Below are 15942 nucleotides of genomic sequence, written 5' to 3'. Positions count from 1 at the left end.
GGAAAAAAAAAAAAGGAATACTTTGGTTATTTCTGGATAATTTTGGTTTAAACGTTGTTAAATACTTGTCTATAGATTTGTGAGTGTGTGTGTGTGTGTGTTACAGAGAGAGAGACAGACAGACAAACAGAGAGACAGAGTGTGAGAGACAGAGAGAAAGAGACGCGAGTGAGAGAGAAAGAGATCGAAAGCACTCGCAAGTGTATCTCTGAATGACAACTGTATTAACATTACTATCCCACTGCCACTCCATATTTATCGCTGTCCTCCCCTTCCCTGATATCAGTCACACTCTCTATGCCACTATGTTTCCTCTTACACTATTGCCCTTGCACCCTTCTTATTTTATCAAATGATAGCCCAACTTACCACTTCGATTTTATAAGTTACTAGCAGTATCGCCCGGTGTTGCTTGGGTTTGTAAGGGAAATAACTATATAAGCATTTTTAGAGATGTAAAGTATAATAGCCATCTCAATATGGCTAACCACAAAGTGGGGGGTGTTACTGTAGCTTTTTACGCTCTGAGATTTAATAATAAATTTTTAGAGAGTTACTTCCCTTATATATGCCAAAAATGCATTAAAAATGGTAAAAATTGATGGTAAATTCTTTTTAAAATCGTAGACTCATCGTAGACGCGTGCTAATACCCAGAAGGGCTCGATATGAATCACGACTATAAGATACCCGGTTTTGGTTAAACTGCACCGCAAAATGTGGGAGTAGTTAGGAATCTAAATCGTAGGAGACAGACAGCACACAAACTTACATTTATATATAAAGATAAAATAAGATGCACGACAAGAGAAATACACATAGTCACCCCCCACCACATGCACATGTGCAAACTCAAACACAGACACACATGCAAACTTCCAGTATTCAACTACAAACTTTTACTTACAAGGTATTGGTCAGCCTGCAGCTATAGTAGAGGAAACCAGTCGATCCATATGATGGGAGCCAATCCTAAATTATGTAGTTCTGAAGTAAACTTCTCTTAACCACACACCCATCATTAAAAGGAACTAAGGAATTTATTAGCAAAAATGTTTTTACTTTAAATCACTGATTCCTAAGCTATAGGTTGTGGTAGGTAAATTTAGAAAGCATCGCGAAGACAAAATATATTATGAAATATTTAGTAAAATGCAAAATGTTCATAAATATGCTGTAGGTATAAGGGTTACTACATGACATTTACTAAAATTATCAAATGTTAATTTTACTAAATTTCTGGGAAATTGTTTTTAATCTAAATATTGAACCAAAAGTGGTTGTGGGGGATTATTGGTTTTTCAAAGTTATTTGAAATGGTAATGCAGTTTCATGTGTTATCAATTACTAGTTTTCAGTTATAATTTTTCTTTTACTCTGTTTCAGCCTGACTACAAAGCTATTGCAAAATCATGTAACATTTGGCGTAACTACCATGATGTTCAGGATTCTTGGGCTAGCATTGCATCAATCATTAAATTCTATGGAGATAATAAAGCAAAGTTTGCTGAAGTTGCTAAACCAGGACAATTTAATGATCCGGACATGGTAAATTATTTTGATATTTCTCTTCTTGAAATTGCTTTATATAGTCGAGTTTAAGTCTATATAGGATTTTTTTTCTTCCTTATTGGGTCTGGAGGGAATGGGTATTACCCATGGCTTTCACAGGCTTTTCCAAACTTGTGAGAGTGATGCTATTAATGTTCTTAAACCACTGTAGGTTAAGAGGAGGAGATTTGGCTATTGTTTCTTGTAGGTTGATAGGTTTGTTACATTTTTACTCTCTCATTGGCTCAAAATTTCTTTAGACCAAGTATCTTCATGGGAAGCAGGAAAGATTATGTTAAGTTTGCTTTATAATTGTACACCTTCGATTTTGATCTCATTGCTTAACAACAACATTGGACAGTAACTTCTGTAAACAAAGTCTTATGAGTAAAAGTTGAAGCTTGTTGAAAGGACTTTTCATGTTCTTGCATGATTGCTTTAATCTGTTATCCTGTTAAATACCATCATGTGGCTCCTGGGTGCCTTTAGGGTAGTCCACTCTGTTGCAAGCATTCAAGCAAGTGCTCAGGTTTTAGTCTTGAAAACCCTGAGAAAGATGTTGATGCCAAAATGTTTATTGACTAGCGGGACCCATGAATATTTCATAGAATTAATGGTAAGCCTATTGGGTTATTTCTGAAAACTTTATCCAAAAATCCTGAAAGTGTAGCCTGTATTGTATCTATATGGAAAGATAGTCGCTCATCTGATAATCACTGAAAAGTGAAGGATGATTACTTAATGCACTTTATATACTTTATACACAATTTTTTAGACTTAATATACAGCACTCATAAAGTGGCTGTATACTTCTTCACATTCTTTAAAGTTTTTCTTACTAACATCTATTCAATGATTAAGCAACCAAATGTTATTATTGCTGACTCATCTTCAACACATTAAATGCTATAAATTAGTGACTTAACATTTTCCTTACTGATCTTATAACTCTGCTTGTCATTGCCTTAATTATCTCATCGGTAATGCTTTCAAGTGATGAGAGAAAACAAGGGAGAGAGAAAAGGAGGGAAGGAGAAAAAATATATGTACATATTAGTTAAATTGCATATATCTGTCATGTAAATAAGCTTGAATATTTCATGGAATTGCATTTATGTGTATGTATTAAGTGGGAGTGATATAAAAAACTTAGTTCAATTAAAAAAAAATACACTTTTCACTATCCACCACCTCTCCCTTTTCCTTCTCCCTCTTTTTCTCTAATCTCTCCCTTCTTTTCCTTCTCCCTCTTTTTCTCTAATCACATAACAGTGTTACCGTTGGGCTGAGCAGTAAAGAAAATTTTAAGTCACTAATTAATAAATGTGTTGTAGATGAGTTAGAAATAATAACACTTGGTTGATTGGTCATTGAATAGATTTTAGTCAAGAAAATCTTTAAAGACTATGAAGAAGTACTCAGCCACTTCCTCCAGAGCAAACTATTAGCAAAACTTTTTGAAGTCACTGATCCACAACAGCCCATGTGTCATACACTTACTATTTTCAGTTGACAATATTTATTAATGTTACATGACTGCAGTGAAAGTATTGGGTCGGCAACTAAGTTCCCGCTGTTCTTTTAAATTTTGGAATCTATTTTTTTTGAGAATTCTATTTTTGAATCATTTTGGAATCTAGTTTTTTTTTTTTCTAGTTAATGTTAGTTAATTTTTTTTATTTATTTTCAGATCATTAAAATGAAATGTTAGGTTAAGAAAAATGAGCATTTTCGATACTTCCTTCTTTTTGCTTTTAATCAAGATTCTAAGGTCGCAAAAGCTGCTTACGACATTTGTGCTGTGTATGGAGAGGGTATCATAGCTGAAAGAATTGCTTGTGATTGGTATGCCAAGTTCAAAAATGGAAATTTTGACCTCAAAGATGCACCTTGTTTTGGCTGTCCAGTTGAGTTCGATAAAGAGCGATTAAACCAACTTTTGCATGAAAATTCTTGTCAAACAACAAGGGAACTGGCAGAGAAAATGGAATGCTCCCACACTGCTATAGAGAAGCATCTTCACTCGATGGGAAAGGTTCAGAAGTATGGAGCATGGGTTCCGCATGCTTTAAGTGACAACAACAAAAATTAATGGGCCACAATCTCCACTGGTTTGCTTGCTCATCACTGTTCAACTCATGGACACAAGCAACGATTTCTTTACTGAATTGTTACTGGCGATGAAAAATGGAGCCTGTACATCAATATGAAGCAGCATAAGGAATGGTTTAGCCCCGGTAAACAAGTGACACCGTGCATGAAACAAGATCTTCATCCGCGTAAAACGATGCTGTGTGTATGGTGGGACTGGGAAGGGATTATCCATTATGAATTGCTTGAACAGAACCAAACTGTCAATGCAAAACTCTATGTTCAACTGATGGAATGACTCAACATGGCTATTCAAGAGAAAAGACCTAATTAGCAGCATGGAGTTCTTCTGTTGCACAACAACGACCGCCCTCATATTGGCAATATAACCAAGGATGCCTTTCAAATGCATAGCTGGGAATTGCTGCCACACCTGTTGTCCTCTCCTGATTTGACACCAACAGATTTCCACCTCTTTTGATCTCTTTCAAATGCTATGCGCGGAGTTTCATTCAATACTAATGCAGAATTGAGAGCCTGGTTGAAATCAGATGATTTTTACCAACGAGGTATTGAAAATCTTGTTGAAAGTTGGGTAGAAGTTGTAAAGAACAAGAGTGAATACATTATTGATTAATTAGTTGTTATTTTTTATTAAACCTTTTAAAAAATTAAAATTTAAAAAAACAAACTTAGTTGCTAGCCCAATACATTCCTAGTAGTCTGGTCATGGGTGTTGATTCCCGGACCAGGTAGCATGTTGTGTCTTTGAATATGATACTTCATGTCTTGTTCCAGTTTCCTTAGCTGAAAAAATGTACCAGCTAGCTGCTGGTGTAGCTTCTCCTCCTCCCCCTATAGTAGAAAGGATTATTATTATTATTATTATTATTTATTATTTATTATTTATTATTCTAGTTGATCATTGGCGACTTTGGTTTGAGTGACAACCAGCAAAAAGTTCAGATGGGTATGTGGGCTATAATGGCATCGCCTTTAATTATGTCAGTGGATTTACGAAGTATCAAACCATTTGCTAAGGAACTGCTCACCAATAAGCGTATTATTGCTGTAAACCAGGATTCTCTTGGAATTCAAGGAAAGAGGATATGGAATGTAAGTTTTCCTTTTTTTTTTTTACCTCATTTCTGTTTCAATAAATCTCTTACTCTTAACTTTTGATGTGTTTATTTTTAATGTAGAAATTGCTTATACACATTGCACATGGACTGTTGTGGCACAATGACTTTTGTAACTTAGTAAGTGCATGGCACAGTGACTGCAGTAAGGTAAAGAATTCTAAAATGCTGAGTTTGTGGAAAGCAGTGATTGGTCATAATGATTAATACAGCATCTGAATGGTGGATGGATACAAAATGGATAACACAAGATGAGATAACTGAGTTGGTAGTTCATAAATGGAAATAGTGACTGTAGAAAAAAGACAAGCTACTCCTTGCCAGTTAGTCAACTGATCTATTTTTTGATGCTTTGTATAATATTTGTGTTGTGTTTCACTCTTAAGAAAATATTTTGAATGTTCGTAACTGCAAGTTACACAGCTCACTTCTGAGGTCCACGCTGTGCGTAGTGATATCATCACTTTTATGGCTGCCAGCTTGTTCCTCTCTCATCTCATGGTTTCCATGTGGTTGCACAAGACTTCCTTTGTGAGTTCTATATATATATATATATATATATATATATATATATATATATATATATATAAGGATACCAAAATCAGTAAACCCAACACAACTACCACATTATTCTTCCTCGAAATGTTTTGGCTTTTTACATCCTGCCGTAATTCTTGCACTTTGCCTCAGTTGAAGACTTGATGAAATTTTCATGTTCAATCTTCAATGGCTAGCATTGTCAATAAAAGGCTGCTCCACTTCTTCTATAACTTTAGGCTGCTTCGCTTCTGTAACTCCAGTGTTGGTGTCACACCTAGCCTGAGGATTTGATATGGTTGCACTGTCACTGTTAGGTATCTTTGCAGACTCAGCATGAACCATTGTGCCAGGTGTTGTGCTCAATTCTGGTTCTGGTTCCTGTGTTTAGCAGGGTCAGTCACTCAACTGCCAGTTACTGCAGTGGGCAACCCTCCTTCTTAGTCCATGCAGTATTATTTCCAGAATGTATCACATATTTTGCCTTGGATGCAACCTTGTTGAACATGATTTTGTGTATTACATCCTCACCTATTTCAAAGAATGGGTTTATAGCAACCCTCAATGGTATTTTTATTAACTTTTTGACTGGTGATAACTTACAACCACCTGAGGCACTCTGTTGGTTGAACAGAATTTTGTTCAAGTAGTTGCTGAAATTCCCTGTTTTCAGATCAAAATACTTCAGTGCAGCTGTCAAAATTTGTATGTTCCTTTCAGTGGTACCATTAGATGTTGGACTGTAAGCAGGTGTCTCAATTTCTCTGCAAGCCATTGATGACAACATATTCTTTAACACAACAAATTCAGGCCTGTTGTCCAATACTAAAGCTGTGGGTACACCTAAATGAGCAAAGACCTCAAGCAGCTTGCTTTTTACTGCTTTAGTCGAGTGATTAGGACAAGAATGCCTCAATCTATGTTGAATAGGCATTTGCAATTACAAGTATGTTACCATTGTTTGGAACGTATGCCCAATCCATATGCACATGTTTCCAGGGCCCAGAAATAGGCCATGTGTTATTTGCCTTCACTAAATTTGGCCTAACTCTTTGCAAGATTAATGAAGAAATCATACTGTGATATAATCAAATTCCACCTGGCCATTCTTTATGAAGCACATTGAGATACAGCTAAATCATTTGTGAACAGGGTTTTTAAAGGCTGGTGATCTGTTTCCAAATAAAACTGCTTTCCTAGAAGGAAAAGCTACAGTCTATCTATGCAACATACCACTGCATAAGCCTCTCTCTTTCTGTCTTCAAACAATTTCGTTGTGCTTGGCTAAAGGTTTGGCTTATGAATGCTACTGGGTGTCCTTCTTGGGATAATGTCCCAGCTACTGCAATCAAGGATGCATCTACAATGAGAGTGCTCATCTTTTCCATTGAGTATGGTTATGAAACTGGAGCCTCTGAAAGATGAGTGATAAGCATATGGAAGGCCTTATCTTGCTCTTTACCCCACTTAAATTCTTTAGATCTAGCTGATAAGTATGGTTCTACTTTTTCAGCATATGCCAGGACAAATCTTCTGTAGTAATTTGTCAGACCTAATATTTTGTCAATATCTTCCTTTGATTTTGGTACTTGACTGTCCTTTAGTTTTGCTACCAATTCCTGAGATGGAGAAATACCCTCTTCAGATATGTTCATTCCCAGGAAAGTCAAATTTCTTCTTCTGGAGAATGACTTCTCTTTGTTAATGGAGAACTGTGCCTTAGTTAGCCTTGCAACTACCATATTTTCTCAGCTTGTCAATTTTGCTTTGCTACTAGCATAGATAAGGATATCATCTTGGTATACCCTTACTCCTTTGATCCCTTTTAGTAGAGATTTCATGCAGTTCTGAAATATGCCATTCAAATTCTTAAGGCCGATTTGATGTCTGTTAACCAGGTAGAGACCATTGGTTGTATTAATAGTGCAAATCTGTCTTGCTTCCTCTGCTAAAGGTAATTGCCAATCTGCATACTTTAAATCAAGAGTGGAGAAAAATTTTGTACCTGACATACCAGAGAAGATAGTGTTGATTGATGGTATGTGAAAAGAATAGGTGTCAATAAGTGCATTTAAATGAGTTTTATAATCAACACATGCAAAGATATCCATCTTTTTTACTCAGCCATGCCACAGTGAGGCACATCTGACTCCAGAGTACTCCAACGGTGTGATGATACCCATCATTTCCAATCTCTTTAACTTACCTTTCACTTCTTTTCCTAAATGTACTGGAACGTATCTCACTGAACTTATCATGCTATATCTCGCATCACAGCAGTTAACTTGAGCCACAAAACCTTTAACATGTGGGAACACATCCATGTTTAAATTAAGACAAAATGAACTGTCTTTAATAATATCTTTTCCAATCAACCCAAAAGAGTATGGGCTGTCTATCACAATAAATTTATGTGACTCATTGGTGTTGTTGAGTTTAAATGTCACTCTGATTGATCCAACAACCTTTAGATCTGAACAGTCAAAACTGGTTAATGTATTGTAGCATGATTTGACTGGGATACCTAACTGTGAAGCAAATGATAATGGGACTATCAAACGAGCTGTCCCAATATCCACTTTCATATCTATGCTTCTATTATGAAACACTTGCAAACACCCATGTTATTAGCACTCTCCTTGTTCATGTTTAGCAACAAACTGCTAGCAGAGCTAGTCTCGCTTGGAGATACATTTATGTTGTCCACATGACAATTGTTTTTAGATTGGCAAAATCTTGCAAAGTGCCCTAATTTGCCGCACTTATTGCTATTTTTACCATAAGCTGGACACACACAAGCTCTGTGTGTACACCCACAATTTTGACCTTTCACTATGTCACGACTGTATGTATTCTTGTTGACGTTAAATTTTATTATTGTTTGTAGACTACTAGCAAACAGTGTTTCTGATTCTATGGTGGTAGTGAGAGCAGCTATTTCAGTGTAATTCATTTTAGAATGACACTAACTGATCCAAAATTTTAAACTTTATCGCTGCCAATGACAATCCCATGCTGAAAATGAGTTTCATGATTCCCTCTTCCGGATTTTCTTTCAACTTATTCAAATGATAGAAGAAACCTTGAGAATTAATCCTATGAAGAAAGTTGTTGATTGACTCATTTTCTAGTTGCTCTAGTTCCAATAATTTTAACCTGGAGGTCTCCACAGCGCAGTTGCCTCTCTTGCACACCACATCTGATACTTCTTATGTCCAAATTTTCTCTCAGGGTGCTTACACACTGTTGTGTATGCACACTGACATTACACATACTAGCTTCATTTCTTGCAAGCTTATGCATGCCCTCAGCAGTCACAGCCCATGTTTCACTGCCATGTAGCATGGCTGTTTGTACACATGCATTATACAGTCTACTTTTTACTCTGAGTGAGAGGCCCTTTGTCATCAGCATAGGTAGGAGTTCCCTGAACTTTGCCCAGGCTATTCTTATTCTAGCAGCTACACTCTCAGAGCATCCACCCCCACTACTGACTTGGTCATCTAGGTAATGGAAGCTATCAATTACTTCTAGTTTTCTCCCTGGCATGTGATGGAAGCTGTTTTCTGTACATTTTCAGTGTTTATTTCCACACAGCATTTGCCACACACAAAAACTATCTTCCCAGTTAGCCTTCCTTTGATATTGCTGCACCTCTTATGTGTCCATAGCTTACACTGGGTACATCTTATAGGGTTTCTACCTACGCCTTTTCTACAGATCAAGCAGGGCCATCTACCTGAAGGGATTTGTAATTTGTCTGCCTTCCAACTTATTAAGACTTTGGTTTTTGCTAGATTGACTCTAAGGCCCTTTGATTCTAGACCTTGCTTTCACACCTGAAACTTCTCCTTTAGTTCTGATAGTGACTCAACTATAGGTTGTTACCCATCTCTACAGTGGTGGTAAAAATATTTATTAATCATGCACATACCTTCATAAATTGTTCAAAGTAAAAGTTTTTTTTTAAAGTCTGTGTTGTGTTGTCTATATGTTGAAAGATAAAGAGAAACACACACACAAAACAAAAAAAACAACACTATACACACACACACACACATACATACACACACACACATATATATACATACAAACACATTATCTTTGAAGTCTGTGTTGCATTATATTGACAGACTTGTACTTAAAATTCCTGTGTTTTAATAAAAACTTGTTAGTTATTACGGTGACAAAACTATCTATTTATCTATATTTCACACATACATGTACATGCACGTGCACACGCGTGCACACACACACATACACACACACACACTTTCTCTCTCTCACTAGCTTTTTCTCCTCTCCTTTCCTTTCTCTAGACAGATGTTGCTACAGACAGACAAAGTGAGATCAGCTCTCTTTTATAATATAAGATTTTAATATAAAAAACAGTTACAAAAATTACGAAAATTAACATGTTACATTTCTTGGTAAAATATTCTATACTTTCTGTTTGCAGTAATTAAATGTGCGGTATGTGTGGTCTTAACAAAACATATTTCAGTCTTATTGGACCATTCCAATGAAATATAGTCATTATTTGCATTTGCTAGATCATAAAATGACACCTTTTGCATCAAAGTTACTCTTGTATTTATTCATTTTTCATCTTTTAAACTAACAGGTAGACAACGTCGATTACTGGATGAAACCGATATTACCAAATGGAAGTTATGCCTTTGCCTTTGTAAATTTCAACACCAATGGTGTCCCTAAAAAAATTGATTTGAGTTTGAAATATCTGAACTTGACAGAACATGCAGGATATAAACTTACTGAAGTGTTTGATGGCAAGTTCCTCGGTGTCTATTCACCATCTTCCAATTTTAAAGCTTCAGTTAACCCAACTGGTATTTACATGGTGACTGCTATTCCCTTAGCAAAGACTACTCCAGTATAATGTTGTCAATAATCTTCTTAGGTTTTAATTTGTGTGAATGAAAACAAATAATAAAAATTACAAAAATAAAAGGAAAGTAAAGTTATAACATTAGGGATACGATTACAAAATTATCAATAAGGTTTTTTTTAATATTATATCATTCTCTTCATACGTAAAATATATATTTTCTATTCTTATTTTTAAAAACAATTTTACATAATTTTTTCTTAATAATATTGTTTAAAAAGAAGATTGTTCATTTTAAAGAATTTGATAACTTGGAATTTATATAAAAAAAGAAAGTAAATATATGTATATATTTATTTGTATAAGTCTTGATCTTTGGATAGGGCCCAAAGCTACATGTTTGTGGTAGGAAAGTTATACAAACTTTAAATAAAAAAGAAACATATCAACAACTAAATGATATATGACAGGTATATCCTGACTACAGAAGGCTCAGAGACTTAGTGCTAATCTATGTATTCTGTAGTTGTACATGTAGGGATCCCTGCATATTGCTTTGCTTGGAGGCCTTCAAAACTGCTAAGATAGCCCTGCTCCTGACCATACTTGCATGGGAAAATAGATTCAAAGCCTATGACATTAAGCACACATTAACACACACACACACGTATCTGTGTGTATGTTTGTGTGTTAAGTGTTTTTGTGTTGAATGCTAACGTGGTGACATTCATAACTAACAGGAGAACCTCCCATCTGAGAAATCTAAAAATAAACTAGAAGAAACAAAAAAAGATTCAACACAAAAACAAAAATAAAATCAGTATAATGATATATAGAAAACATCACTAAACAAGAAAAGTGAATTATTGTGGGCACATCTGATGTGATCCTGTTTACTACCACATTCCATTTTATTTTAACATGCAAAAAATAATGAAATCAGAAAAGTAATATGATTAACACCAGAAATAAGAACAAAAATAATAAATGAAAGGGAAACTTCACAAAAATCATCAAAGAAAATTATTTGCTACTTGCGTTGTTTGTATGACTTTCAATTTTGTATTTATTCCTTTCTATTAAACTGAACACCTTTCTCATAGTTTTGTTGTTTGTTATTTTTTCTACAATATCAGCAACTAAGTTTATGGATCACCATAGGAAAAAATTTGAAAATGAAAGGAAAAATTTACTATTTTCATTTATTTTTAAATAAGTTACTTGTTTTATTTTCAAATTGATCAGATCCAGCTTCTCACACTTACCCTACAATGTTATTCTAAAAATAATCAATCATGTCATTAGAATCTCGATTAATTCAAAGCAATTTGAATTGACAAGTATTACATTTCACAGAATAGTCTGAATACTAAAGGGTTGCAGCGATTTTGACAATAACTAGAGAAAGTAAGATATTAGATTGTGTCCATGATTTATCTATTTGTATGCTTGTCTCTTTGCCTGTAGTATGTGCATAGCTTGGTTGTGTAGTTAAATAGTTAACTTTGAAATCAGATGGTTTTGGGTTTAGCCCCACTGATGGACATTGTTAGCTGCTGTCCTACATTGCAGCTCTGGGTTGACCCTTATCTTGTCAGTGAAATTTGGTAGATGGAAACTAGAAGAAGCTTTTCATGTATGTGTGTGTGTGTGTGTGTGTGTATGTGTTTGCATTGTCTGAGTGCTTGTTCTTGTCTTGACACGTGTTGCTAATTCTAAACAAAATCTCACTGTACAAATAGTGTTATTTGTTTGCAGTTCTTGGGTAAAGCATGTCCAGACTGTGGGAATTAGTATCTTGCTTAAAAGCAAGCGAATGTTGGTCTCAAGAAGGGGATCTGGCTATAGAAAATTCTGCCTCAATGAAGTTTTGTCTGCCCCTTGCTAGCATGGAAAAATAAATGGTAAAGTGATGATGATGTATATAGTACCTGTGTTTATCGTTGTGTGTTGTTTATGATTAGACATGGTGAAGCATAAAACTGTGCTCTGATATCTCTCTCTCTCTCTCTCTCTCTCTCTCTCTCTCTATATATATATATATATATATATATATATATATCATCGTCATCATCATCATCATCATCAGCGTTTAACGTCCGTTTTTCTATGCTAGCATGGGTTGGACGGTTTGACCGGGGTCTGGGAAGCCAGGTGGCTGCACCAGACTCCAGTTTGATCTGGCAGTGTTTCTACAAGTGGATGCCCTTCCTAATGCCAACCACTCCATAAGTGTAGTGGGTACTTTTTACGTGCCGCCAGCACAGGTATCACAACTACAATTTCCATTTGATTTTTATTTTGATATTGATGTACTTGACTCAATAGGTCTCCTCAAGCATAGCAGGCCACCCTTCGATCCAAGGTAAGCACAGCAGGTTGTCCTATGATCCAAGGTACTTTGAATGGGCTGGGGCTGGTTGTGTGAAGCTGGTGTAGGATATGCTATGAACTCACTTTATTTGTCGGGTCTTCGCAGTCACAGAGGTCTTGGTCTTTCGTCATTGCCTCTGTGAGGCCCAACGTTCGAAGGTCATGCTTGACCACCTCATCCCATGTCTTCCTGGGTCTATCTCTACCCCTGATTCCTTCACTTCTTCACACATCTCTCCTCATCCATCCGTAGTACATGATCATACCAGCACAAACGTCTCTCTTGCAGGCCACATTTGATGCTTCTTATGTCCAGCATTTCTCTCAGGGCACTTACATTCTGTCGTGTGTATATATATATGCATATATATATATATACATATATATATATATAAGATACAATATCTCTCTCTTTCCCACTCTCTGCTATTATATATATATATATATATATAATAGCAGAGAGTGGGAAAGAGAGAGATATTGTATCTTTTGTTGATGTGCATGTCTTGAGAAGGACATGTGAAGCATAGGACTATACTTTATATATATATATATATATACAGTATCTCACAGAAGTATGTACACCCCTAATAAATTTCAGTAAAATCGCCATTACTCTAATAATATCAAATGAAATCAAATGAAATTTATACTGAATAAAAATATATTATACATGCAAACATTATACAAATTTGGAACTCAAAACAATAAAAATTTTCAAAGATATGGACGAAATATTAATTTTCAAACAGTACAAAAATATGTATCCCCTAAAGGATTATTTGCTGTCTTCAATATTTGCTGTAACAGCCCTTTCTTTCAATGACTGCATAAAGTCTTCTGGGCATAGAATCAACTAAATCTCTGTATATAACCGATGAAATTGACCTCCATTCATCCTGAATGATGCCTTTCCATTGTGTTACATTGCAGGGTTCTTTTCTCCTCAACCCACAGTTGTTCTATTGGGTTTAAATCAGGTGATATGGTAGGCCAAGGCAATACCTTTACCTTTTTGTCTGATAAAAACTTAGTTGTCCTCTTTGAAGTGTGTTTATGGACATTATCATGTTGAAACATGGAATGTCTTCTTAGTTCCTTGATGCTTTTCAACATTGTTTTCTGGAATATGTCATAATAAAGCCTTGAATCCATTGTTTTCTCAATAAATGTTAGTCCTCCCCCACTTGCTGCACTCATGCATCCCCAAAGCATAACACTTCTGCTGTAGTTCTTCACAGCAGGCATGGTGCATTTGTTGCTTTTATCTTCACCTGGTCGTTGCCATACCTGTTTAATACCATCTGACTCAAACAAGCTGATTTTATTCTCATCAGAAAAAAGAATTTTATTCCAAAACTTCTTCCTCTTACTCACATAGGTTTCGGCAAAAGAAAGACCACTTAATTTATGCCTGGTAGTGAGGAGAGGCTTCCTACGAGGGATGAATCCATGAAGACCACACTGGTTCAAAATTTGGCAAACTTCACTAACAGAAGACACTTCTTGAGCCAAAGATGAAGCAGTACAACGTCTGTTGTCCATCATGCAATGTTGGATGTGGTGAATATCATGCGTAGTTAAAATAGAAAGATGACCAGGACGATGTTTATTACTTATCTGCTCAGTAGCTTTGTACTTTTGAATTACTTTAGCAACTGTGTTTACACTAATATGTATTCGTTTGCTAATTAACTGGTATCCTAAACCATTCTTGTGCAAATTAAAAATAATTTTCTTCAAATCTTCAGACAATTCCTTTCTTTTTGGTGTCATTTTAATCACAATGAAGATTTTCACCATGGTATACAAATCAGAATTCCTGCAGATGCAATAACCATGGCCAATGCAAAAATGCCCAGAGAAATAATTTATTAGAATTAAAATTATCAACAATATCTGAATTTAGTAAAAAAAAAGTGGATAAAATATTGGATATAGCAAATTTCCTTTAGTGTGTACATATTTTTATAATGTTTGAAAATTAATATTTTGTTCATATCTTTGAAAATGTTTATTAGTTTGTGCCCCAAGTTTGTATAATGTTTGCATGTATAATATATTTTATTCAGTATAAATTTCATTTGATTTCCTTCAAGATTATCAGAGTAATGGTTATTTTATTAAAATTTCTGAGAGATACTGTATGTGTGTGTGTGTGTGTATATATATATATATATATACATATATATATATACAACATACCCCCACCTTTTGGAGAGTTCAGAATTTCACTTTAAACAAGGTGAAATATTTAAGATCAAATCAAATTTCACCTGTGCCTCGGAAAATCTAATCTATGCCATGACATGCTTAGGATGTGGTAATTACTTTATTGGGTAAACAGGAATATCACTCCATCGAAGAACCACTATCCACAAAGAACAAATCCGCCACCCACAATACAGACAGTTACAAGTTAGTGAACACATAGAAAGGTGTGCTAGGAATCTTAATCCTGATTTCCAAATTTTTCCCTTCTATCAATGTTCACAGAACACCTCAATGCAACAAAGAATGAATAAAGAGGCAACTTTCATCAATAAATATCTTCCTCAACTAAATATGAACACATAACATAATACAGAACATTTCTAACCTTTCAATTAATACCACTAACCTCCATACATCCCTTACACCATTCACATTGCAATTCTATATCTAACCTAATTGCACCAAATCCAGAACTACTTTAGAGAGTTATAGCAAAAAAATGCATTAAAAATGGAATAAAAAATGATGATAATTTTTTTTTTAAATCGTTGACTCAGTGTCTTCAAGCCATGAAGTCGTTGTTCTAAAAGAACGCTGGTTTCCTTAACAACGCATTACGACGTTGATTTCTTTACACTCCCTTCCCCACAGCTTCACGAGGGAGGGAAGAGGGAGAAGCAAACAGGTGCAGCTGTGAGCGTGGACGCCAACTCTGCCGCCATCGACACACGATGCATTTTATGCATTAAAATGGAATAAAAAATGATGTTAAATTATTTTTAAAATCGTAGACTCATTGTTGACGCGCGCTAATAGTCAGACGGGCTCGATATGAATCACGACTATAAGATACCCGAATTTGGTTAAACTGCACCGCAAAATGTGGGAGGAGTTAGGAATCTAAATCGAAGGGGAGAGACACTCACACAACTAGAGTTTTATATATATAGATATGCATTTTCGTTGATTTTTCTTACTTTCCCCTTACATTACCGCGTGTAGTTTCTATTTTCTTTTTGTAACATATCTCTATTATATATATATATATATATAATATATATATATATATATATATAATGGTGCTATGTAAACGGCACCCATGATTTGTAGTCATGGTCGTTAATTGTGCCATTTAAATGGCACTCGTGAACTGTAGTCATGGTCGTTGATGGTGCCATGTGAATGGCAC

At 35.3% G+C, this 15942-nt stretch overlaps 1 protein-coding gene across 3 annotated transcripts in view; it reads left to right on the top strand.

Annotated features, from left to right (window-relative positions):
- LOC115213936 (alpha-N-acetylgalactosaminidase) overlaps nt 1-11268 on the top strand; it is a 43794-nt gene extending 32526 nt beyond the window's left edge. For 2 of the 3 annotated variants that reach the window (XM_036504872.1, XM_036504871.1), the window contains exons 6-8: nt 1386-1547; nt 4560-4761; nt 9946-11268. In XM_036504872.1, the coding sequence (XP_036360765.1) occupies nt 1386-1547; nt 4560-4761; nt 9946-10217 (636 nt within the window). In that variant the 3' untranslated portion in view covers nt 10218-11268. Of the gene's footprint in view, nt 1-1385; nt 1548-4559; nt 4762-9941 lie in introns of all 3 variants that reach the window. The other variant, XM_029782935.2, reaches the window with a different exon arrangement.
- The last annotated feature ends 4674 nt before the right edge of the window (nt 11269-15942 follow it).

Source organism: Octopus sinensis, linkage group LG7 (assembly GCF_006345805.1).
Source record: "Octopus sinensis linkage group LG7, ASM634580v1, whole genome shotgun sequence".
Taxonomy (NCBI): domain Eukaryota; kingdom Metazoa; phylum Mollusca; class Cephalopoda; order Octopoda; family Octopodidae; genus Octopus; species Octopus sinensis.
Note: the sequence above shows the minus strand (reverse complement) of the source record. Positions and strands in the feature narration are given on the sequence as shown.